At 41.9% G+C, this 26,133-nt stretch overlaps 1 protein-coding gene across 6 annotated transcripts in view; it reads left to right on the plus strand.

Moving 5' to 3' along the window:
- MEGF11 (multiple EGF like domains 11) overlaps nt 1–26,133 on the plus strand; it is a 280,329-nt gene that overhangs the window by 169,705 nt on the left and 84,491 nt on the right. For all 6 annotated transcript variants that reach the window (XM_068696388.1, XM_068696389.1, XM_068696391.1 and 3 more), the window contains 3 exons: nt 18,722–18,968; nt 20,633–20,753; nt 25,452–25,588. In XM_068696388.1, coding sequence (XP_068552489.1) covers nt 18,722–18,968; nt 20,633–20,753; nt 25,452–25,588 — 505 coding nt within the window. The remainder of the gene's footprint in view (nt 1–18,721; nt 18,969–20,632; nt 20,754–25,451; nt 25,589–26,133) is intronic.

The following is a 26,133-nucleotide window of genomic DNA, read 5'->3' on the forward strand; positions in this document are numbered from 1 at the left end:
CTAGGTTTTCAGTTAAATATTAGTTATATTTAAATATAAATATTGCCCAAAATGTAGCATTAATATTTTGCCTGCTGAAGAGCAGTTCTGTATCTTATTAAAATTTAAACAGTCATTATGTACATGAAAGATTTTTTTGTTGTAGTATGCAAGGTGGTATAACAATAATTACCAGAGTGCATCAATCATTTTTCATTGCCTCATTTATATCACGGGGATAAGTAGCTCCAATTAAAATCCCATTTTACATAAATAGATATGGTTTGTATCAAACCACAGTCTGTTTCCACTTCTAAATGCTGGCCATAGGAATTCTTTCTCATTATTCAACGTGTATGATGTGTATTGCTTATCTTCTTGTGCTTTAAAAGACATAACTCTGCAGGCAGGCAGGCCTTACTGCAGGTTTGGCAGGGAACAAGTAACTGTTACTGTAATTATCTATCAAATTTACTGTTCCAAATATTTTACCAAAAAGCTAACTACTGTAGTCGCATGTTTGTTACTGACACATTATATTTTGACTAAGCAGAAGCAGAAAATGTTTAAGATGAATTTACAGCTAGAGGAATAATTGCATTTTTCATATTGCTAGTAATTGCACCTCTAGCACAGCAGCTTTTTTGCTAGATCTGCTTGCATTGTCAACTACAATGGAAAAATAAAACAAGTAAGAGGAAGCTTGATAAGTTATCTTCTGCTAGACAGTGGCTAGCTCTGCAAAGAGCCAAGCAGGTTAAAAATCCTACTTTCCCTTTCACACCGCAGGGCAAAAACTGGTCCCAGCCCCAAGCTCCTTCTCCCTGTTATATGCAATTATATATATATTGTCTATATTATCTATATGCAAGAAGGTGTCAATGGCCAGTCTGCTCTGCTGCCCCTATGAGCACCTTCCTCGATGATCTATTTGCAAAAAGTAGGAAAAAAATGCTAGTCTAGTTCAAAAATGTACTGAAATGCCCACCACAGATACTTAAGCATGCACTAGAAGTTTAGAAGATATTTTGGAGCTGTCCAAAATGAGGACAAATTAGGAGCTTCAAGGAAAAGAGTTAGACAGCTAAGCTTTACAAAGTCTTGTCTAACAGCTGCCTTACCATTTGCTTTTTTCTTCAAATCAGTCTCCGCTAGCTTTATTTTCCTGCTGCTATCGCTGTGGCTAAACCCCCCTTATTTGTATCATAACTTAATCACCAGATTTCTCCTCTGAAGTGCTGAAGCAGTAGATAATGCTGGTGTTTTTATTTGTAAGGTCAGGAGCACCAATTCATAGCTTAGGGATCATCAGCACAGTTAGCTGACAACAGAGTCAGTCCAGCCTGTGTTTTCTTATTCTCGCCCAACAGAAAATCAATGGTGTCAGGAGCATTGGGATAATTCTACTGTTACAATCAATACATGCTGATTAAAGTAGTTGTGTCTGTTGGGTAAATTTGCTGCATCATAATTAGAATTATTAATTAAAAATAGGAAATCAATTGACACAAATTAAGCAAAAAAGAAATTTGCTTTATTTCTTTGACACTCTCTCCAGAGGCCTCAATAACTGTGACAACATGGACGTGACCGAGTGGCATTTGTCAGTTTTTTAATGCTGTCCTGAGTTTTAAAAATTGACTGATAAAACCCTGCTAATACAGCTCCCAGGAAATCAGACATTAGCTGTTGTGCGTGCAAGTGGTTATTTGTTTGATTGCAGGCAGTCATCGTTCCCTGACTGTCAAAAGGTAAAAGGCAAGAATCCCGCACCCATCCCCGGGGAGCTCAGCGGGCTGGGGAATGAAGGCCCTGGGGAGCAGGAGGTGGCCCGTCCCCTTATCACATTGTTTTCTGCTTTCAGTTAACAAGGATAAACAAATTGATCATTTTTGTGGTAGCTGTAATGGGCTACCCATTGCTACCTCCTCTAATATGCGGGTGACCTTCATTATTTCCATGGGCACATTGTGTGGGGCACTAATGCAGGCAGTCCTTGGTAACGCTCTGTGCAAGGACGGCAGGAGTGTACGCCTGCCTTCCTTTCAGCTGTTTGTTTTTCTCTCAGCTATTTCTAGATTTTATGCATTTTTTCTGTCCTGTAACCTATTTCCCTCTTTGTTCTTTCCTGCCGTGCATTTTCTCCTTCTTTCCTCCCATTCTGTGTTTTTCTTTTCCCCATCTAATGCTCCCCACCCTATGCTTTCTTCCTCCTGTTCTGCTTGCACATGTTCAGTGGAGGAGAATCAAAGTGCAGGAATACTTTGGGTCCACACGCTCCCGTGGTTTGCTCAACTAACAGCCAATTAGGCTCTCTGAGCTTCCGTACCCGTGAAAGATCTGAGAGCGAGAAGGATGCCTGGTAGGGGAAGGGTGCTGGTTAGAGCGGGGCTGTGTGGTGAGATGTGCAGCTCCTGACCATCCCTGGGAAACCGACTTCCTGAATGTAGCAACCTCATATGAAGAGCTGATTGCAAAAAGGAGCTGGTTACTTGCAAGGTAAAATCTTGTATATGGAAAATCTTACACATAGAGAAATGCGGGATGCAAAATAAAGTAAACTAAGGTACTTCTGCAAATAGTCCTCAGCCAGTCTGTGCATACAAAAGTGAACCTTGGCTTGCTCTTTTTATGGGATAGCTAAGGTGTTTATTTTTGCTTTTTATTGATGCTGACTTAAGAATGGCAGACTTTTAGGACCCGCTATACAAGATGAATGTCTCTGAGCTTTTCTCAGAACTTTGTGCTCACCAGTAAGAGGTAGGAATGGAGCGTGCAAGTATCCCCTGAGAAAGGCTCTGCTGTTGTTGCCTGTCATCAGGCTCTCCAGTCGTTCCTAACGTCACAACATACTTTTCATGTGTTGCACAAAGGCTTTTCATTAGCCCACTGTGAACCATAATGGGACCTTATTTGTGTATGCCTTTATTATTACATTTTTAATCTCCTTATTTTTCTCAGGAATACCTTTCCCTGTTTCAGAGTGCAGTATTTGATAACCCGAGAAATTCATCTGAGTGAAATTCCCCCAGTCTTCACAAAATACAAGATCAAAACTGAGTAAAAATCTTAACTGCTCCTCTGTGTTTAACTTAAAATATTGAGGGGGGATGAGGGAGGAAGAAAGCCCTCAGCTATTTGAGTATGATTGCCATCAGGTAGATTTGGCTGAGCTCCTTAGTAAAATGGGAAGGAAGTGTTTTCTTCGTTAATGGGGTGGTGAAATCCTGTTGGGAAAACAGTACCAAGCATTCCCGGGCTGTGAAGTTAAAATTAACCTGCCTAACAATAAAATATTTTTTAGCAGCAATAATATTTACGTTATTGCTACTTAGCGAAGTATTGTTGCCGAATGTGCTGGTGCACAAAGATTAATATGACTGAATTTGTATAGCATTCCTAGACCTGGAGCTGTTTCTAAGGTGCTGTACAATAGCAGTATTTCACTGAAGTATATTTCCAAGAACAGTCAAAAGCAACAGCAAATAAAAGTGTCTTTAGTTTAAATGCCAAGACAGATTGAGTGGTTTGCACAAGAATCGGGAAAGCGGAGTTGTTAAAAGCCCTAACGCCAAAGACTTACGGTTACATCTCCGGCAGGCTGAGCAAGCTGCCAGTTTTGACCTCGCTGACAATTGAGAACATATGGAGACCAGGGAGGATCTTTCAGATATATTTGAGCACAACTGTTGAGCGCCTTAAAACGAAGCTGTAAAACCTTGGCATCGATAAAGCTTTGGACAGAGCTAGTGTAAATAGTGCAGGCTGAGGTGGGTGTACCAGGCAGCAGAGCCCCCACGCGGGAGCGCTGGCAGCCACGCTCGGGGCGAGCTGTGCCTGGGTGGGACAGAATAAAGAGGAAAATAGTAGAGTAATTGAGACTTGAGAAAACAAGGACTCGGCTTGACAGTTTCAAATCTTTCTCAATAAGATTCAGCCTGGCGGTGTTCTGCGGGTGGCAGCTAGGCGTTCTCTTGCCAGAACACATCTGAAGACAAATTGGGTTATGAGGCTGCATTTGGAAAGCAAGTGGTGTCTTGCTTTCATTTCAGTGGGCCGTGGATCAGGATTTTAATTAGCGTCTCTGCTTTATACGTCTTTGTTGTAACATTTGCTGTGTGCATAGGAGGGCTGTCAGCGTGGCCGTCCTGCTCCACAACTGGGGCCCGTTTCCCTAAGTGCCATGTAAACAGTCAGCGCAGCGCTTCGCCTGTAATTGCAGGGCAGACAGAAATCAATTGCAAGGTTATCTTTCTAGGTGTAGCTATGATGAGCTACAATTACTATTTTTTTTCAGAGGCTTGGAAAACGGAATTAGTTAGCTTATTCATAAAATGTGCTCATTGTTGCTTGGCAGTCAAGTGGTGTTTTGATTTTCAATGAAATTCAGACTATTTGCATTATGAGTTTATAATTGTTTTAAGTCTGCAGGTCTAGCTGTTAAGCTGAAGTCACCTCACTGGAGCAGGCAAAAAAACCTTTGAAATCTGTATTCATCTGATGCATTTTAGAAACTTCTAAAAAGCAGTGGTGTTTTTTTTTTCCTGTTATTGTGTTCATTTAGAATATGTACAGAAACTGATACAAGGCATTTTGAAATGAAGTCCTTTCTCAAACTTCTATTAAAAATTTGGCTTTAGCTCTTTTATGCAGCTGCTCTTGCAAATCCTGAGAGGAAGAGCAGGGGACCGGGCACTGCTTTCAGCAACAGCCATAAACACTCTTGGCCAGAGCCATCACGGAAGTGAATTAAGAGATTTGGTTATGCAGTTCCAAACAAAGTATTTCTATGTTTTTTTCAACTTAATTTAGCTACTGTGTTGCTCACTGCAGAAATCTTTCCATAACTGACTGACCTCTTGCGTTAAAGAATTGGAAAGTTGTGAAATGTAGTCTGGAAGAAGCTGATTGAATTGCCATGTTTACTGCAGTTCCTCAAGAACTTCCTTGCTTTGCTAGCAAATTTAAAAGGTTAAAAATGCATATTTTTAAAATTATGTGCACCTGTGTTCTCAAGTCTCAGTGGGAAGTCACCTTCTTAATCTTTTAAGTGCACAACCCAATAATTTCCACCACCTTAACACAGATCCCCCAATTTAATTTTCCGTCTGCCTTTCAAGAGGCAGGGATAATTCTTGGGCTCATGATGTTGCTTTCAAGTCTTCCTTATTTCTGATCTGCTAGGAATGAGAGAAATGAGTCAACAGTGGAGTTTTTTTAAGCTTTTTTCAAGATTTACACCAGCTCCCTGACAGAAAATGTTAGAATTCTTTTAGTTTGACAGAAATTAAGGATGTGCCAAATAGAGGAATCTGCATATATGTGAGTTACAGAACAATAAAGCAGTTAAACTTTTCTTGCTACAAGGTCTCTGTAAGGACAAGTCCTTCTGGTACGATATGAACTTAATTAATTTTACATTTAACAATTTTAATTAGCAAATGTTTGCAGAAGCTCCAACAGTATCTATATGTGTAGTTTTACTGCCTATTGAATCTCTCGCCTTGCAAAAATCTCCCTTTTATGACCCCGGCAATCAGTAGAGGAACAAAACATACCAGGTCCCAGTGCAGCCTGTGGCAAATCTTGCAGCAAATATCATGTCGCTTATCTTGGGTTTTCTTTTGCTAGAGCCCAAGTGAGCAAGGAATCAACACGGGCCTATAAAAAACAACGTATGTGGTAATGGTGATGGAAGAAAACGCAGAGAAACAAAATGCAATCTGAGGATCCTGCATGCCCTTAAAGAGCATGGCAGGGCTGGGAACAGTAACGCTAGGAGTGAGAATCATATAAACTGGAGCTTTTTAATTGAATCGCTATATATCAGCTGCACAAATGAAAGACTTTGAGATTGTCTTCAGTTCCTATTCTCTGCTTTTCTGGTGAATGCCAGTGGGGTGCCACAGATGGGAGCGTGCCCCTCTGCTCCGTGCCGCCAGCCTCTGTCTTGCCGCCACATTGAAGGCTTCAGGAAGGCGGTTTGAGCAAATGAAGGAGTAATTACAGTTTTAGCCACCTTTAATTAGAGCCTAATTATGCTGAATAAGCATTTATTAAGGTTGTATCCACTTTGCAATCAGAGGGGTGATTGGAGCAGACGGGCTGAGTGTGTGCCGAGCTGTTTCAGTTGGCGACGCAGTGAAGCCAGGGCTAGAGAGGCTGTCCCAGGGCAGCAGCAGTGCAGGTACAGCCCGTTATGTGCAGCACTGCTGCACCTCGCTGCCCTCCCTGCCAGCCTCAGCTGGGCTACAGCCAGCTGGAGAGGCTCCTGGTGCCGCAGTCACGGTGCCGAGTGCCGCGTAGATGTCTCCTGAATGTCACTTGCTTTCACTCACCTCGCTAGGACTGGCTGAAACGATGCTGGTCAGGAGGCCGTGGGTGTTCTTGGCCAGGTACCTTCAGCAGGAGGTCTGAGTCCTCCACCGAGCCTCACACCGCTTCACTTTGCACACCAGTGATATCTGCACCGAGTTTTCACTTTGTTAAACACCATTATTGATGAGAGACAGAAAAATACTTTAGAAATTAATTTCCGCATACATAAAAGAATATTTTTCATATGTTTAATTCAGCATAGAATTATAAATGTAGTGAAGAAATATATTATAAACTATTTATAACATAAATTTAGACCTTGGAAATTGGAGCTCTTCTATCTCCATGCTACCTCTTGCTTGCTGGGTAGCTTTGTAGTTTAAAGTAATTTGACTGACTCTATAAAAGACCGTTCTATAAAAAGGTGATAAAATATATTTTCTAGCTCATAAATGTGCCATGAGGATTAGTCAGTGTTTGTATGGGACTTTGACGATAGAGGCAATTTTATTAAATGTGCAAAAATACTGCACATTTTGATCTTATTGCATGATTTAGAAACCAAATTGTTGTAGATTCTCCTTTTTTTATTACACCAGCATACTTTGAATTTATTTAGTAACACACTCAGAATAATTAATTATTCAACTAATAATTATCCATTCTGAATAAAACAACTTGATTACTAAGCCTGATGATGAAAATCCAGTCAGGAAAGAACCCTTTCAAACACAACAACATTCTGCAGATATCCTTAAATATTAAAAGGGTGAGCTATATTTAGTAAATTCTTCCGAAGGGGGAGAAGAACGGATGCTAATTTCCTGTGTCATCAGATTCGTGTGTGTGTCAGCAGCATTCCTAAAGCGCCATCCACGACACAGTCACCATCCACACCAGCATCAGGCAGCGTTCAGCATTTCCCTGGGTGGTTCCTGTTTATCAGCAAGGAAAACGGTCTACTTTGGGGTCATGTCATTCTCATCGATTATTTAATATTTGGTGTGTGCGTGCACTGTTTGTTCTGCTCAGTTATTCATCAGTGAGCTGAGAACCTTGCTTAGCAAAGGAAACAGAAAAGTTAAGGCCCCGATGTCATTTTGCAGGTGGCGCTGACTTAACCCACTGTGGCCAGCCCCTGTCAGAGACCGTGACAGTCAGTAGAAAGAAATTCCTTGACTTTGGGGTGCTGGATGGCATCCAAGATGCTTGTGATGGACACCGTACAGCATGGTCAGTGGGTAATTGTGCCGATGGCCTCATCTGGAAATTCGTCTGGAAACCTTTCTTCTTCCCTGTGGCTTTTTAAAATGTAGCTCTGCTGCCACTAGGAAAACGGAGAGAGATGAACATTATAGGAAATCTGGCAATTAAAACCCTCAATGCACAGATGCTGTCTTCTCCTCCAGCAAAATCCCATTCGCTTCCCTGCTGCCATCCAGCCAGGAAGTCACGTATGTCTGTTTTGCTTTTTACTTGTCAGTGACAGTTGTCGCTAAAAAAGAGAGAAATTAAATTAATCCAGAGAGAAAGCTGTTTCTTCTCGGCAGCTTCTCGGACTGCTACAAGTGAGACTGAACCTCCGAGTACTGACACGGCAGAGACAGGAATCCGCCGCACGGGTTTCCCTGGTTGCTTTGGAGCTGACCCATTGCTAATGCTTGAGGCACTAACACATTGTTTGTAAACTACGAGGAAAAAACATGTGGAGTGATGATTTACTGTTTTCTGTCTGCCTGACATTTGATTGCTTAATGCAGCAATCCACAATGGGTGAAACTGTTCCTGAAGCACTGGCTTCCATATGGTTGTGATTTTGTCAAAACATTTCAGTTCAGCAAATCCAGAACTAATTGTGAGGATGAACAGTTTTGATCATCCTGTTTTTCAAAATGTAAAACAGTTTAAGAATTGTCTGTGTTTAACATCATAACAAAAAAGTTTCATTTCCCAGTTTAGAACAAGTTCTGGTTTAGAAACTGGCATTAATTTATGCTTCTGTGAACAGCATTTGAACATGTTCAAAAGTCAAAATAAAATATCAAGCTTTAGACATCTAATCTCAATAATGTATGAGACAAGACTCTGTTTTCCTGCACGGCTCTCCAGAAAGAAAGCAAAGCCCTGCCAAGGGGCAGTACGTAGGGGAAGCCGTAGTGAGGCAGTCAGAGGCAAGTTTTTATTTTCTGTTCTGCACTCGGGGCTGATGCGTTTTGCTTCTGGCTCTGCTGTGAGTAGAAACTGCTGGATCACGCTTCGAGCCCTGTGCCTGTTTTGCTCTCAGCATTAGCATCCTGAGCAAGTGGTGCAGAAGTGCTGCAGCAGCGTTGCAGTCTGAAGTGCTGCTTTAGGGACATTGGGACGTTGTTGCACAAACCTCTGATGGTGTTGGGGTGTGTGTCCTTTGCCATCTGCTGCCTGCTTCGAGCCACCCATGCTGTGACACCTGGTATTTAAGCTTTGCAGTTTGTCTGCCTCTCTGAGAGCTTCTCTGTGAGCAGAACATCCCACAACTCGGTGCCTGAGTATGGTGAAGAAGAGGCTGTAATAGCCCAGTATTTCAGTCTCCAGTCCTTTAAATATTTTTTCCAGTAGTTTCAGGCTTGCTACTTTCTGTTGATAAATACATAAAAAAGCTTTTGCAGGGACTGTGCTGAGTCTCACAATGTGGTTTTGATGAGTGAACATTCTAGTTTTTACTGGGTTACATAGGGCAAGACTTTTTTATAAAACTACTTCTTTTTATGTGCCTGAAAGGGACATTACTATTAATGGTTTATTGTAAGAGAAAGACAGCAGTGTATTTAAGATATCTTGAAGACATTAGGTAACATTAAAGAGCCATGTGAAGATCCAAGTATGCCTAGAAGAAAAGAGAACAGCAAGTAGCTTATGTGGATACCTGCACACAGCTTTTTGTAAGCCTTTGAACTGTTTTAGATATAAAAGACACCCACATTTCAAAGGCCACCAGGCCTTCTGCTGCTCTAATTCTCTCCTGAAGTCCTTAAGTAACAGAATTCACACTAGAGAGATAAGATTTTTCCTAGATTCAGTTACTGGGGCAGAACACCCTTTAAGCTGATGTTATTTGTCTGGAAAGCAGCACCCGGGCAGTAGCCGATAGGATGGGACAGTGGCAGAGGGGAAGAAGTGATTCTTTTTACCTTCCAGCCACACTGTTGGACATAAAAGTAAGTACCACAATCCACAGTGTTTACTTTAGGTTTCAGTGTCAATGGAATAAAATAAATTGCTTATTGACCACCTTAAAGATGACTGATGACTCAGTGCTGTTATGTTATGCATGAGGGATGTGCTTATACATCCCCTTGAAGGTGAATCTTTATGGTATAATTTGAAGCTGGCTAGGTACCTATAGCATCTCTTCAATGTACTTGTCTTGTATAACACCATTTTATCCACTGATTGGCCCATTTTTTTGCTCCTGTCGATCTTCATGTTGACCTTTGCAGTCAAAGGTGAAGGGCCACATCCATCCCTGCACAGGAGAAGGAATGAGAAGGAACATACCCTCTAATGCTTGCTATTTTAGTGGCAAGATTTTCTTCTTTACGCACTACTTTAACTGCAAATAAAGGTATATTGCATATCTGGCAAAACTTCAGCAGGGTGACCTTCCGATGCTCAGTTTATGTGCTGTGAAAAATAAAGAGCTGAGCACATCTCCCTGCAAGTGTTGCCGAGTGGGGTTGATCCCGCTCGATCCCCTGTGGTCAATACCACGCTGCGGGCACAGGAGGAGGAGAGGTGACCCAGTGCTCAGATCGGGCTGCTGTTAGCGTGGCAGGCTCCTTGGGTGAGGCACTCTGTCCCTCTGCCCACTTGCAGGGAGCTTGATGAGGATGTGACCGGAGGGCATCCAGCACGGCTGTCCTACTGCAGCCGCTGGAGTGGCTCCGCTCTGAGCTGCAGCAGAGCCAGCTGGTGGTAGTAAACGGTGGAGGGGAGAGGTGTTGGCTCTGCTCCCACAGCACGGCCTTGCTAAGCCCTCAGCTAAAGACCAAACACATAAAGCAAGTAGCCTTAGGCAGGTAGGTACTTGCACATAGAGTTTTATAAGCCTTTGAACCACTTCATACAAGCCATAACAGTCACAGTTCCTAATTTCCAGTGACAAAATCCCTCAATTTTCACGTTGTTTTCTTTGAGTCCCTTTAGAACAATATCACTGCAGCCCCTCCCATCGCCTCTGCAGCACTTGGCTGTTGAAAGATGCTCCATCTCTTTCTCTACACCTGTTTGCAGTGGTTTAGGCTTATCCAAATGTGGCTCTGCCCCTTTGTGCAGGCTAAGCTGATAGTACTGCTGTGCAGAGGCATTACAGGAAAATTTCATGGTATGGTCAATGAAAACATCAAAGCCCATTGTAGATGTTAAAAGAGAGAGAGAATATTTCAGCTGGTTGGAAGGCAGACTCTGGAAACAAGTTACTTGCAGGCTCTATTATTACAATCCTGGCCTAGACAAGAATAATGAAGACCTGATGGAAGTTTTGCCAGAGCAAAGACTGCTGGTTTTCATACAGAGGAAAGATAGTATCTTCATTTAGTTTTATTAGACTCCTGATACTCTGCCCATGTATTTTTTAATTCACCACAGTAAAATTCTAATTAAAGAACAGACTTTGCCTCCCATTAATATGACTCTTTAAAAAAATATAATAATAATCACATTTTAAACAATGTAGCATCTTCTTTAAAAAAATAAAATAAAATAAAATAAAAAGAAAAGCAGCCAGTGTTGTACAGAATGTTGTAGCTCCCTTATGAAGTGTTTCATGCTTTTAAACTCCTTGTAACATCTACAGTGTCGGTAGAGTTAAAGGCTCATTAAACTGAGCAGTAATTTCTGCAGAAAGAAATAGGAAGTCTTCTTCGATTTTTTTTTTGTGTTCTAATTTTCACTTCTTTTGAAGCCTCTGTCAAAATAGCTCATGTTGAAAATTCTGAAAACAACACTTTGATATCTGTCAGGAGTAGATGATGTTCTTCCATTTTGCTGCTTCCAAAATACATTGACTTCATTATGGGATTTGACCAGGCAGACATCCAGATAATGCAACTCTTCCTTTACTTGGAGTGATTTTGTTTTCATTTGTCCAGGCAGAAATGTACTACTAGGTAACTGTCCTAATCATTATACAGAGCACTGTGGGAGTGTTCTTTAAAGAAGGATTACTCTGGAAAGAAAATGTTTCCTCAGAGGATGTTAAACAAACTGCAGGGTCTCAAAAGTAGTGTGATTGAATTAGGTACCACATGTTGGGGAGTCATTGACTAATGTGATCATCATCTGAGATTAAATCATGGCCTAAATCAGCCACATGTTTCTTATCTGATTCAGACAATGAACTTCAGAGAGAATCAGTACAATCTTTCCTGGAGGATGAGAAAATGTCCTCCTGTTCCTAAGGAGAAAAAGAAAAAAGAAAAAAAATAGATCAATTTCCTCCTGTAAGTAATAATCTATCCATTTTGGGGAAAATCAGCTGATGTTCCCTTCCCATCTTTTCGTTTCTGTCCGATGAAGACTATCTACAAACTTGGAAAATGAGGCTGACTGCAAGTTTTGTCAGCCCCACGTTAACCTCTGGTTCTCGCCACTTGGGCAGATAGTTTTACAAATGCATATTTACACATGCAAAATATATTCTCTGGGCAGCCTTAGAGATGTAAACACCGAGACGGGCTTTTTCTTTGTTGTAGTTGTGTATGCTGAGACTGGAAGTCTGGCATCGGAGATAAAACTGCCGGTGAGTTCAGAGCATACACCGCTGCACAGAAACCCATGTTTAGGAACCTTAAGGCTGCAAAGATACGGGCTCAGAAAACAGAAAATGCCAGGGCTTGTAAACAGTAGCCTGTGCTCACATCATGAAAGGCAATATCGTGATTCATAGGCACAAACACTGAATTACTGCTGCCCTTCCAACCTTTAATCTGACATTTTCTGATTTTTGTGACACCAACTTCATAAGTCAAATGTTTTATTTATATATCATGTTCCCTGGTCTGCTTGTTTTTCCCTGAAAAGCAAATGGAGAATATGAAAAATTCCATCAAGAGTGTCATCAGGCTGCTATACACATGGCTCATCAGCATGGACCAGAACAAACCTCTGACATGTGGGTAATGGACTAGCAGCAGAAGACTGTCATCCTCCCGTGGACCGCTTACTGCATGGGGATTAACGAGCCAGCGGCCCATGGCTGCTACAGGAACAATTGCGAGAGAAGTCCAGCTACGCCCCTGAAGCCTTTAATTACAGATTGCTTTTAATATAGATGAAATCTTAGCGGAGTGTAGCTAATGAATTATCCAGAGGTGGCACCGAGTGTCTGCAAATTGCATTTTTTATAACTTAATCAGGTACAGGTAGATTTGCACTGAGACATTGCAGGCATTTGTGAGAACATTTCTGAATGGATTTTCTGGAAATCTGGGTTATTTTGAGGACAGTCGTGGTCCATAAACATGTGTTGGAAATCCTGAGGATAAACAGTCTTTAAAAGATAAACAGTTTCTTGGTTTAGAATCAATGTTTGGAATCAAGCAGATCAGAAGTGATCTCAATATATGGCAGACTCCCTTAGCAGCGTGTGCGTTCCTCGCACTGCCAGCCCGGGAGGGACACATAGCACGGCTCAGAGCCAAACGCAGCGTAGCGTGATCTGTCGTAGTGAGAGGGTTCCCTCTTCACAGACCTTGTTTCAAACCTATTGCAGCTTTGGCTTCTGTTTTCAAAGGTGTTGAACTGTGCCAGAATGAATCATGGCTGCACAGTGAATAGATACCAGCTCAATACAGGGCCTATAATTTTCCTATTGCGCTAAGTACAGGGAATAAAAAGCTAATTGATTATTTTAATTTTTTATTCACTGCATCCAGGCGTATGTTCTAGCTTTTGCTGTTTCTTTTCCCGGTTGACATTAGGTAGGCCAACCATTTAAACCCAGTCAGATTCCAAAACTGAATTAGGGAGGGGGAAAACAGAGGTGAGGCTGCATCTTACCTTAGTTTGTACTCATATAATTATTGTACAGTATTACAGTTATATGAAGAGGAAAATCTATCCCTAAATTCCAAATAAACTCTAACATAATCCATCTTAAACTGTGTCCTCCTAGATTTAGCAAGTTCATTTTGTTTACTGTTTGCCTTTTTTAAGGGCTGGTATTTAAACCTTTCAAACTCCGTTTGGAAATATGCCAGAATATTGATTGTTGACTGTGAGCTACAATCTGCGCTTTAATTCACTGCAAATTTGCAGAACATTCTTTTAAAGTATGGATTCGCTGAAGATTGCCAACAGGCAAACACGGGTCCTGGGTCCTCAGACTGAGAAAAGCAACCACTTGACTTTTTTAGCCGTGTCTTCTGCAGGACATTGATGAATGTCCCACTGACTGTGCACACCTTGAGTACAGGTCTGGGCACCAGCTATAAACATAGACACACGCAGGCTTGTGCTAATGAGAGCAAAATAAGCGGAGACCTGAAGATCACTGCTGCTGGTGCTGCTGTGATACAAGATGCTGGTTTTGTGTTAGTAGTGTACCTGTGCTGTGATAGAAAAGCACTGGAAGAGCACTTCTGACTCTCTTGTTGGGTTAAGTCCCTTGATAAATGGCAGCTCTTCCTTGGAAGGCCTTTCTTTCATCTGCTAACCTTTCAAACTTGTGTGTTTGCTTTGTCTACATCCAGCTTGCACCACTGCCCTAAATACTGGTTCTCTCTCTTAACCCAAAACAGCACAATTCAGTAATCATTCCTAGAGGGGAATACAGCCACCGGGGAAGGAAGCAGCCCTTCAACGTGTCCTCGTTGTACTTTTAACAGGACAGAACTGGTGGCAGGATGTCATACACGGCTATAGAGGAGGATATGCAGAGCCTGCTGCAATTAGCCCTCATTTCAACATGCCACTGAGGCTCCGGGGTGGAGGGAGAGATGCAGAGAGGAAGAAAACACTTTGTGCTGTGTTGAGCAACCTTTCCACGCAGGGATGAATCTTTCACCTGTCATGAGCTACCATATGCAGACAACTGTAATTATGCTTAGGCACCCAGCATCATCCTTTACAGAGTTATATTCATTTTTATTGGTGGCAATTAATCTCTAGTCATATTTTCGAAGGAGAAAAAGTGAGTAAGTTGGCAGGTTTGCCAGGGAATGGTAGCATGTGACCTGAAATATGGCAGCTCCCTTTAATGCAGCATCTCCCAGGAGAGCGCTAGCTATTTCAGGCTCATCTCTCATGGTATTGACAAACACACATGGAGTCTAAAGGGAGCATTTGTACCTTCCTGACATCACCACTCTCAGGTTGCTTCTCTTATTGATGGTATAGTTAAAGTCTCTGTATCATTTTGACATTTTTAATGGCATATGCATTTACAGTGTAGCTCTTGTGTAAGCTTTAATCAGCTTTCTGTTCACATATTGTTGCTATTATTATTTATCTCTATTATGGTAACACATAGAGGCTATCAACAAGAGTAGGATTAGTCTGTGCTAGGGCTTGGACCGTATTTTAAAATGGTCTGTGCTCACAGGAGAGGTGGTGCTGATGATCCTCAAGTGCTGCAGGCTGCCATGGCATTGAGGCTACTTTGCTGAGTATCTCGATACTGAAACTGCCATCACACACCAGCAAGGACTTACCGTACTGACATATAGAGAAAAAAAAATATGTCCCAGCTACTGAAGTCTTTTGTTTCTTCTGTTTTTTTTTTTTTTTGTTTGTTTGTTTTTTTGTTTTTTTTTTTATTGTTTTAGCTGGAACTACTAGGCCTCAACCCCATGGCTAATTATGCACTTGAGTAGTCTCACACATGAGTGGTCCTATTAAGCTCTGTGGAACTACTCATATGAATAAGTACTGGGATTTAGTTTATCAGCTCTCTGTCTTTGTAAAGGTACAGAGGCTGCCACAGTGCAGATCTCTGTGTTATCACAGTATAAATATCACATAATGTCCCAGTGAAATCACATAGGTAAAGAATTTACTTGCAGCTCCAGTCTGTCACTGCAAAATGGGGCTTGAAAGAAAGAAAATTTAAAAAGAAAAATGTTGGTAAACTTTGAGCAACAAGGATCTTATTTTCATGTTAGATTACAGCAGTGTAAAATCAAGTGAGCATGATATTTCATGATCACAAATTTTACACTAGCAAAAGGCCCCTAATCTCACTCATTTCCCTTTGCAATTAATCAGCAGTGGATGTATTGCTACTGCATGAGATAGCCCTGCTCATTGTGGCCTGTACAGGGCTTGAACTGAGAGCTAAAGCAGAAAATCTTTGGCATCTGAGCTAAGACTTAAATCTAGAGGGGGCCACCTCATCGTTTTGTGTACACATGATCCCATCAATAGAGAGAAAATGGGCTGTTTGCCTTGGTTATACACATATGCTATGGCTCTGGTTTTGAACTGTTTAGAGAACTATAGTGAAAACCTTGTAGTTTTAAGGACATAAAAAGGAGTCCAACAACTGCGAGGGCTGTATCAGGCATTGCAAATGAGACATGGTACAAGCCCCATCTTGGTTCTAGTTCTGTGTTTTCTGTCTTCCATAAGCACTCAGATGTACTTTAATTCTCATTTTATGTCCTCTCACTAATAAATCCCCATGAAATTCACATTCTTAGTAGCTATCTGGTATGCCAAGCTGTTTTAGTTCACAGATAATTAAAACATGTTGGCTAGCTACTTTGGGCTAAACGTACTGAATGTTGCAATGTGTGCTTGCTGATGCCTTGTGCCTTTGGAAAATCTGTCTGTCAGCTGGTTTTCTGGTCACTGCAGGCTTCTTTTATTATCCAAATTATATATATTTTTTAACGATTTTACAACCAATTAGAGGAATTTCTGCTCTTTCCTGGAGCATTTTGTTCTTCCTTTTGTCTAGATCGTGGAGTGAAATTTGGTACAGGGAGAAAGCAAATGTGACAAAGTATAAATAGTAAGTATGTGTTTGAATAAGATTAGACTTACGTAAATGGAGCTGTGCTTGGGGCAGACACTGTAAAAGTGAACCAAGTAGCTTGAGCTGATGTTGGGAAATGGTTTTCCCATCCTATAAAAGGTTTGCTTTCTCCTTCACTTTCTTCCAAAGTGAAAAGCACAAACAAAGCAGACAAATCCGATGGTTGGAGCACTCATCTGCAATGTGGAAGACGAAGGTATAAGTCATATCTTCTAACAGTGTTATTTCTATTAGGCAATTAATTGCAGCTGGAGTTGCATCAGCGCCGAGCACCCGGCAGTCTGGCAGTCAGGGCACCAATACCAGGTGGGGTAAGGTAGGAAGCAAGTCCCTGCGTCAGGTAGGGTCAGGTTTGATTCTTGCATTCCCCGTGCCAAAGGCTACTGGCTCTGCTTGTGTGCTTCAGACTTTTGCCCTTTGCGGAGGTGCAGAACTGCATCTCTTATTTTTCAAGTTCTGCAGAAAACAAATCAGTATTTCTGGAATGGAAATTGCTGGGAAACCCCAGCAGCTCCAGCAGATTTGCTCCCTGCCCCAGAGGGCTTGCGGAGTCTTACCAAGTGTCTACGTGAAATAAAGATAGATCGTCTCTTTCCCCAGATTCTCAGTAATAATTTAAGACTTATAAAGAGTAAGATTTCGTTTGCTTGGCTCCCAGTGGTGTTAGGGAGGAACTATCATCCCTGCTTACAGCAGTGGGAGAAATGAGGCAAAGCAATAAACTGTCTTGTGTGAGGCACAAGCAGGATTATGCACAGCAGCACGTTGCACGCTCTGCGGGACCTGAAGCTGTGTCTGTCCACGCATTGCTGCCAGCCCCTGCAGATCATCCTCTTGGAGACCCTGGAGTTCTCTTCTCTCAGGTTTATTTCGGCCTTTGACACTGGTGCTCACACAAGTCTGTAAATTGATGATCAGCAGTGCTAATTGAAGAAAGCCTCATGCATCTCTTTTCCTGCTGAATATCCCCAGACTGACCAGTGGGTATCCAACTTCTCAAGAAGGTGAAGGACAAAAAGCTTGCCAAAATTAACTGAGAAATGTAGGTGTCCATTGTAGGTTTATAGCCAAATACTGTAGCAGTCAAGGGCTATGAAATGTGTAGGACAGGAGCTTCTGGCTTACGTGGTGTTTACATTTGCCTCGCGCAGTCTGGAAACGGAGATCCGGCCCTGAGAAGCAGCGAGTGTCACCTGGGGATTAGTTTACATGTTTGCAAATAAAAGAGTTCGTGAAGACAGCGATGTCGCTGGGATTACACCCTCATTTCCTGCATGTCAGTGGATTTTACACTGGCAGAAGAGTTTTTGCTGATATAATTGAAATCAGCTCTCTGAGCACAACCAGCTGTACTTGGAACATGATCTGTAACTGTGTCTTTAGCAGAGATTTTGCCAGCAGCTCTATTCTGAGCAGCAGGCACAGCTATGTTAACAGGTTGGGAAGAGGAGGGTAGGACTCCTAAAGAAAACTTTGGTTTTCTGCTGACCATTTACTGAGGAAATCTTAACCCCTGGATGTTTTCTCTAAGCTATCTGGTTTGTATGCATAAATATTAAACGGGTGTTTTGCAGGTGCTGATTACTGTTTCTATAGCAAATCATGTTCAAGCTGCTTCTGTACTGCTGACTTCCCTCTCTCATCCTGCATATGGTCCATAAACAAGGAGAGATCAGGCAGGATTGTCATGTGAAGGGTTCTCACTGTGCATAAATGCCTTTTGTAGAGAATCTGCTCTCTGTGTCAATGGCTGTGGGCTTTGGTGCCCTTCTATAATGCTAGCACACATTGCTAGTGGCACAGAAATGACCTGATGTTCACACTCCATTCCTTCATTCCTAAGCCTGGGCTAAGCAGCCTTGAGAAATCTCAACTTCTTTTCTGCCTTGTCATCTTTTTAGTCCAGAAAAATAAATAATTAAATAATAAAAACCCCACCAAAGGAGAAAGTCTTCTTTAGATTATCATATTTATTATCTTAAGGGAACAGTGCAAAAAAACAATATTTGATAACATTATTAAATCTACAGGACTTGCTTGGCAATTCTACCAGTCATTAACTACACTGCAGTCAGGATGTGATCCTCTGTGTCTAATTCCACTATAAATTCATTCCTTCCAGCTATCTAAGAGCACTAAGAAACAGGATATTAAAAGATTTAGGTCCTGATCCAATAAGGATGTTAAACAAGTCCTCGTATTTAGGTGTATAACTGATGCTCTTGTCTCCTTGCGTGCTGAAGTACACTGCTGGCTCAGGGGGAGTTTTAAAAAGTCTGAGGGCCCTTTAGAAAGTTTCTGCTATTAGCAGTGTCTCTTTGTCTGCTTGCCAACCCAAGCAGAAGAGGCTGGTATGAGAGGCTTGCAAGGCACGTACCCGATCATCTTGGTAACTGCCCATGTGTTTTACAGGTTGTGACAGCGATCACTGGGGACCCCACTGCAGCAACCGCTGCCAGTGCCAGAACGAGGCCCTCTGCAACCCCATCACGGGCGCCTGTGTCTGCGCAGATGGGTACCAGGGCTGGCGCTGCGAAGAGCTCTGCGACCCCGGGAGCTATGGCAAGGGCTGCCAGTTCCAGTGCCAATGCCACAACGGAGCTACCTGCGACCACGAGACGGGAGAATGTCACTGCGCTCCCGGATACACGGGGGTGTTGTAAGTTGGATGAGAGGTGTCTTTTACTCTGCATCATTTAACTGCCTTGCTTTGACTGCTTTTAATGCAGTGAGTAATTGGCAGAACTTAAACAATCTACGTATTATGCACTTTCCTTTGTAGAAATCAGGTAACAGAATTTCAGAGAGGCTAAATAAAGGAAATCTCCTTTTTTTTGCTGCTAATTATACCTGTCTGCATACCAAAATAAAATTTACTGCTAAAGTGAATTTAAAAATCCATGACATTTTGCAGCTTGTACAACTGTAGCTGTTCCTAATTTCGGTATGTGAGCACAATCCAAATTACAGTCCAGTTTTTATAAGCAAATGGACATTTTACACATTAGCTATCCAGTTCAGTATCAAATGGGACTTACCATCTCCGATTTATTTGAGTTTCAATCTAACTGAGGAAGCATTACTGTTAACTATATCAGCTTACTATCTAGGGGGTAAATTTTTAGCATAGTGAGGAGGGATTTAGTGGTGTGACTCCTATTAACTTTAACGAGAATCATGTAGCTAAATCCCCATATACCACACTGAAGGTTTACCAGTAGGATTCACAAATTCTGCATATTAATTTTAGGACAGCAAGCAATAGTTCCTTGTTTAAAATTGCCCACAGTGTAACATCAGTACTCATTAGAGATCTTTCAGTAGCTTCAGAAGTAATTATGTTTTTCAAAATTATTTAAGGGGAAAGGAGAATTTAGTCACTGAATTTGCTCAGAGATCTATTACAGGTGACTTAATACTTCTGCAATCTAGTATTGTTTGTTGGCCTGCATGAAGGAGAAGGTAAAAATAAAGATAATATTAACCCTCATAAATAAGTGATACACCTTTTGAATATTTTATTTAGTACCTGATTTCCTCCTAGCCTTATGACCTCAGTCCTGAAAGCACTCACTGCTAAAGCTTCTGCTTACTATCAGGAGTGGTCCTATTGACATTACTACGCCTGCTCTCAGCAGTGTGTACATGCAGCAATACATTGTATGAACATCCTCATCAAAGGACAATCAGTTATGGAAAAGAACTGCTGTGATTTCAGAACCTGGAATGAGAGAAAGAAGCAAAGCTGAAAAGCACCAATGTGTAAAGGCCTAGGAGATGCTGTGTTTTGCAGGGACAAGACTTACATCGTCCCCCCATGAACACTCAGAGAGACCCAATGAGCTTAAATAGCCTTTAAATGATGATGAGATCTTGCCAGCCTGTTATACATTGCAAATGATAGCATTTTGTAGTGGCTGAAGAAATTTCAAACAATTTAATTCCATCCTCTTATTATATTTGCAGCTTCTGTTGTTGCTCTGTCACATAATTCACACTGGGGCTTCATCTAGCAGCACTTAATTTACCTAGACAATTTTCAGGGATGCGAGTTGTCCTTTGAGATCGGTGGCATGCGGTGCCTACATACAGACTTCATTCATGCATCAGCCTTGGAGTACTGGATCCATGGCACATAAATAACCCCAGCAGAAATAAAAGAAATCTTGGCTAATTGGTAACGCCAGCCAAGGCTTACTGAGGTTTCATAATTTGCATAAAGACTCAATTGATGGCCTGTGTTGTGGATTTTCCTCATTTGCTATTTCCTGTAAGTTCTTTTAAATGACCTCTCTGGTTTTTGTTTCTTCTCCCTCCGTGCAGTTGCGAAGAGCGCTGTCCCCCAGGCAGTCACGGAGCTCAGTGTGAATTGCGCTGCCCTTGCCAGAATGGGGGAGTCTGTCACCACATCACTGGAGAGTGCTCCTGTCCTCCTGGATGGATGGTACGTAGGTTATTCATGCTCATTCATCATTTAGAGCTTGGCATGGGAAGTTAACTCCTCACTGTCTCGGCAGACACCTTCCCTGTGTGCTTGTGGTGTATCTTCTATTTCTTGTCATGACCTCTAACGGTTCTGAAAGTGGGACTGTCTTTGTTGTATGTGCACAGCACTTAGGCCACTAGTCTCTGGCTGGAAGCTACCATCGTAGAGTTAAACAAACAATAGTAAAAATGCAACAACTTCTCATTGCACTTCTCTGTGGGAGGAGAAGAAAAAATGCTCTCCAAATTACAGTTCTTTGGAATATTCCCTGCACCATTAGACACTGCCCTCACACGAGATAGAAAGCTCAAAGCCCAGCTCAGCATTGTAAGAAACACTGCACTGGTTCCCTTTCAGGAAACGAGGAGAGGGAGAAGTCAAGGGGAATTCAGTGGCTCCGGCAGTCGTTAAAGCAAAAGGAATATACGCAGGGAGACAGAGACCAGTTCAGTGCCCCGTCCTTACTCAGGCATAATTCCCATTGATTGCAATAGATCTGCTTGCATCAGGGGTCACCCTACAGAGAGCAAATTACCCTAACCTTTAATCCTCTGTGTCAAGAAAGCAAGGCCAAACATTTTAAAAGTCCTTAACTTTATCAATAATGTGATAATTAACTCTCTCGGGGCTTGCCAAGTCTCACAGGCCTACATACCATTTAGCTGAGCTAAGTTTCCTGGCATTTTTCCCATATCTGACAATTAGTCTCTTGGCAAACTTGCTGGATATTAATGCATGCAAGTACTGTGATTTTCTATTTTAATACAAGGAAGACCCTGATGTCATCGTATAACTCTGACTTCTGATATGGCCCTTATACCCATTAAAACATTTGGGGACTGAGCGAGATGTTTATGTTCCTTTGGATTGGTGCAGCAAATGCTGCCTTCATTTGGGTTCTCAAGAATGTTTGATCACTCACCTGCTTTTAGGTAAAACATGCCAACCATGAGACTCGGGTGGCTATCAGGCAGTAACACAAGAGAGAACATTGCTGTGCAAACTTTTTGGTGGCAGCCATGTACTGAGAATCTCTCTCTGCCTAACAATGATGGCCAAGGGGATGATGGTAATACTGCATTTCAAATGACAAAGTAGCTGAAACTTTTCAGAAACTAAATAAGACAATGACACCTTGCCCTGAACTGGCATGCAGTGGAGAGGAAGAAAAGGTTCCTTCCTAGAGAATACTTTCTAATGCATAAAGGAAGAATTCCAATATTTTGCGGGGCCTGTCAGTCTATTCTGGCAATTAACCTAAGGACCAAGTAGTAAAGTGATTTAAATCAGCTCCCCTAATCTTATGCGTGCCATTTCTGAGGATATGAGCTATTTTGCTCTTCCTTACTTGTATTTTATCATCTGGAGTTCTCTTTTTTTTTTCTTTTTTTCTTTTTTTTCCCAAAGTTACAAAGTCACTGAAGAGATTTAAGAATAGAGCAGGAAATTTTTAGAGGTCTTTTAGGATGCAGCGTAGACCCTAAAGAAGAGCCACAGCACCGGAGCTGCACAGCAGCTGTATTCTGGCCCACTTCTACCCTGTTCCTTACAGCTTGGAGTCTTTTCTTTGCATTTTTAGTGGCCCAGAGAGACTTTCCTGAAAACTGTGTTGTTGGCTGCTCTGTCCCCGGAGAAACCCTAGAGTTAACAATTGATGTTTGAAACAAGCTTAACTGAAAATTGAAGAGAGAAATCAAGTATTCTGGGGGAAGAAACTGAAATTATAAGTAAAAGCACTCAGCTTGTAAATGTTGAGATTTTAAGTATAAAGGGTCTCTCCAGGGTTTTAATGAAAAGCTGGTAATTCAGTACACAGGGAGAGAAAAAATATTTTTTTCATGCTATAGTTTTAACTCTTGGTGGATGGAATGGTTTGTGAAGTGAGACACAAGTGGGCTGTAAATGAGCGAGAGAGAGATGATTGCTAGACAGCATTCATTTTATTTCACACCCTAGATAGTCCTTTTTTGACACCAGGAATTTTACTTGCTGATTTTAAGGCTTGAGACTGCACGTACATGTTGAATATACCATCATGTTGGAAGTAGAGAATTCTCCCTGGATTTATGTGAGTGCAAATCCACTTGGATTTTATTGCTGCTGGGTGAGCTGTGACTTTTATCCCTTCCTAGGGTAGACTTATTAACAGCAGCTCAGTTCCCTCGGGGGCTTGGTTGTCTCTGGGATACGGAAGAGGAGGCAAGAAGTTGAATAGAAGGAAGTCCGAGAGGGTTCTTAGGTTCTTCCTTGGATCTGCCATCTTCAGAGCCTGGTTATTTTATTACTTACAATATTCCTTTCCTCCTGCTTCCTCCCAACCCATGCAGACTCTCCAGAAGCATAAAAAGTTGTACAAACTGTGGCCTGTGGGAATTTATTGTCTCATGTTTTTTTTACCAAGAGGATGGTGGCTAACAGCGCATTCTGTTGAAAGAGTCAACAAAATGGGGCTTCCAGCATTCTGCAGTGATGGGCTTTTTCCACTTCTGCGTCTTTGTGGGTGTGGGAGTTAGTGGGTGGCTGCTTTAGGGCCTCATCAACAATTTACAGCTTTAATTCTATACATCTCTCTCATTTGCAGCATTAAATCCTCCAAGCACTCTCGGGAAGTGGGGAGGGAAGTTAAATTCAGCTCTTACAGCGCTTCTCAGAAACACTTCTGAAGGACTAGATTTCCATGCTCAGGAAAGCAGCAATCTTTCCTCACATGACAGAACGTTTGTCGCTAGCAACACACCCCGTTTGACGCCAGATTCCATTCTCGAGGCTCTGCATCATGGTGCCATGTTAATACAACACATCCTAATGTGCTAATCACTTCTTTCTCATTCCCTGAAACCTCCGCGCTTGATGAAGTTTGTAGCTGGGTCTATTTTTCTTTCTGTCTTGGATTTTAAAAATGGGGCGGGAGGACGAGGAGAAGACAGTAGAGCAGAAAAAAAAATCTTTTCTGTTCTGCAAAATTGTAATAATATAGCAAACAATGTTAAAAGCAGAAGCTGGTGGTATCAGAGCCTTAAAAAAGCTGCTGATGGGGTGAACTTTGCGGATTAGATGTGTAAGCAGCAGGAAACGGTGGTCTGACATTTGATCCTCCAGAGAAGGATGTTTTGGATTCCCTTAGTACATATTAATGCAAAAAGTTTGCCTGAAGATTCTCTGGGCTCCGAGGGGATGCATCACAGAGTATTGCTTTCTCATCATTTGTTGATAGAAATCCTGTTCTTTTTGAGACATGAGGAGAGAAAGTATTTATTATCAAGATAAATGGGCGCTTACATTTTCAGATATATAGCACTGTGTATTACTTAAGCCCGGAGACCCCATTTTTTTAACTCTGTAATCTGAATGTTCTTGAACCAAGGCCAAGCTGTCTATTTTACAGCCAAGGAGCCACCTATCACTGGCTGGGAAAGACTTGAAGCATCTATTTTATGGTTACGTTGAAGAGCAGCCTCTCCACTTTGGGGTTGTGGATCCTGCTGAACTTCCCAAACTCTGGAGAAGGGAACCCCAATGAGTGAAAGCTTAATGCTTTTATGTTAATGCTCCTGTGTTGTGTTTTGTATAGCTTTTGTCTAATATATGCTTTTTTTATTCAAAACACCTTGCCCTGGGTCTTAGTCAGGGAAATAAGACTTCTGGGAGATTAAAACAGAATAACAGGGACAATCAAAAAGCACATTTCTGTCCAACACATTGCGCTGTGCATGGCACTGGCAGCAGCTTCACTTGCAACCGTTGCCAAACGTTTTCCAGTGTAGGACCCCATCTTCAGATCACGCACTGCCAGAATGGTTTTGGCTGAAATTATTCAGCTGGATGCCAGCCTTGGATTTTATGTTTGCTCACATAAAAAAACATTTATACAACTTCTAAGAAAGTCTAGGGAAATCCTTGTGAGGCCCTGACACTTGGCAGGGAGCATTATATGACACCTGGAGGAAAACCACCTGAATTTGGCAGGTGATTCTCCAAAGAAACTGCCCGTGGGAAGCATTCTCTGCCTCGGGGATGAAGAGCTGAAGCAAGGCTTGCCCAGCAATTGCTTTTCCTGCTGAGCAGTGCCAGGGTGCACAACGAAGAATGACCAACTGTCTGTTCCTCACTCTCAGGGATGATTACATGGGGAGGAAAGGAGGAAACAGCTCAGAGATGGGGATTTGATGGGTCAGGACAAGAGAAGGCTGAAAGGGAGTGTGCAACCCAGATTTTGTGTGGACAGGAATAAAGAGGGAGGAGAGCAGAGGGCTGAGAGCATGAAATGGAGGAAGATGGTAGCCACTGAGATGTGGAATTGAGGTAGGTCAAGGAGTGAAATATGGCACCAAAGTTAAGGATAAATAGCTGAGGGATGTTGGATGATGCATCCAGCCAGTGTTGACAGATTTTCTACTGCAAAACTACTTCTTCTGGCCAAAAGGCTGCTGCACTGGTAGTGTGCAGTGTCCAGTTGTTTCTCTGTCATCACTGGAGTCTTTCTGCAACTGTCCCAGTCTCTTCTTCCCACCCTGCCTCTTCCACAGCTTGCCAAAAGCACTGGCATGTGCCACTCTGTGATGACTGAAGGGATGAGGGTAGAGGGAAAGAAGTGGGTAGGAATTCATTGCGTTATGACCATTGACTGAACTATTGCTCTCTCTGCAACCTTACTAGGGGCTGGTGTGTGCACAGCCGTGTCCTTCTGGAACATTTGGAATTAACTGCAGCCAGGACTGCCCATGCCACAACGGAGGACACTGTGATCCTGTGACAGGAAAATGCATCTGCACACCTGGATATGTGGGAGACAGGTAAAAATCAAAACCACAAAGCCTTTACTTTTAACCATCAGTTGGCAATATTTATATCCCTTCTAGGACAATCTTACTCTCAGAAAAGCAGTGTTATGCTCCTCTTGCTGCAATTAGGTTCATCTTTCTAAAGCAGTTCAAACATTATAAATGTGGCAATGTTATTACTTTTTATTGGCAATGCTCTCCATTTACAGTTTTTTTAATATAACTTTTAAAATTTAATGGATTAAATTTAATTTGGATATTTACAGTGATAAATTTAATAGAGAGCATTACATGTTTACAAGATATGTAAATGAACTATATTTATACAAATTAATATCCTCAAGAGTAAGCAATGCAGCAGTTTAATGTTTCCCTCATCCCCTCTGTGCTGCTGCAGCACTGATCCATCTCAGACACCAACAAAGGGTGATAAATCCTCAAAATTCATAAACGAAAGGCTTCACCCATAAATCAATCTAAGACGATGATAATGTTGCTTTACAAAGGTGTCATGGACTTAGCAAAATGACTACAGAGAAAAGTCGAGGTGGGATTGT

This window comes from Anas acuta, chromosome 12, assembly GCF_963932015.1.
Source record: "Anas acuta chromosome 12, bAnaAcu1.1, whole genome shotgun sequence".
Taxonomy (NCBI): Eukaryota; Metazoa; Chordata; class Aves; order Anseriformes; family Anatidae; genus Anas; species Anas acuta.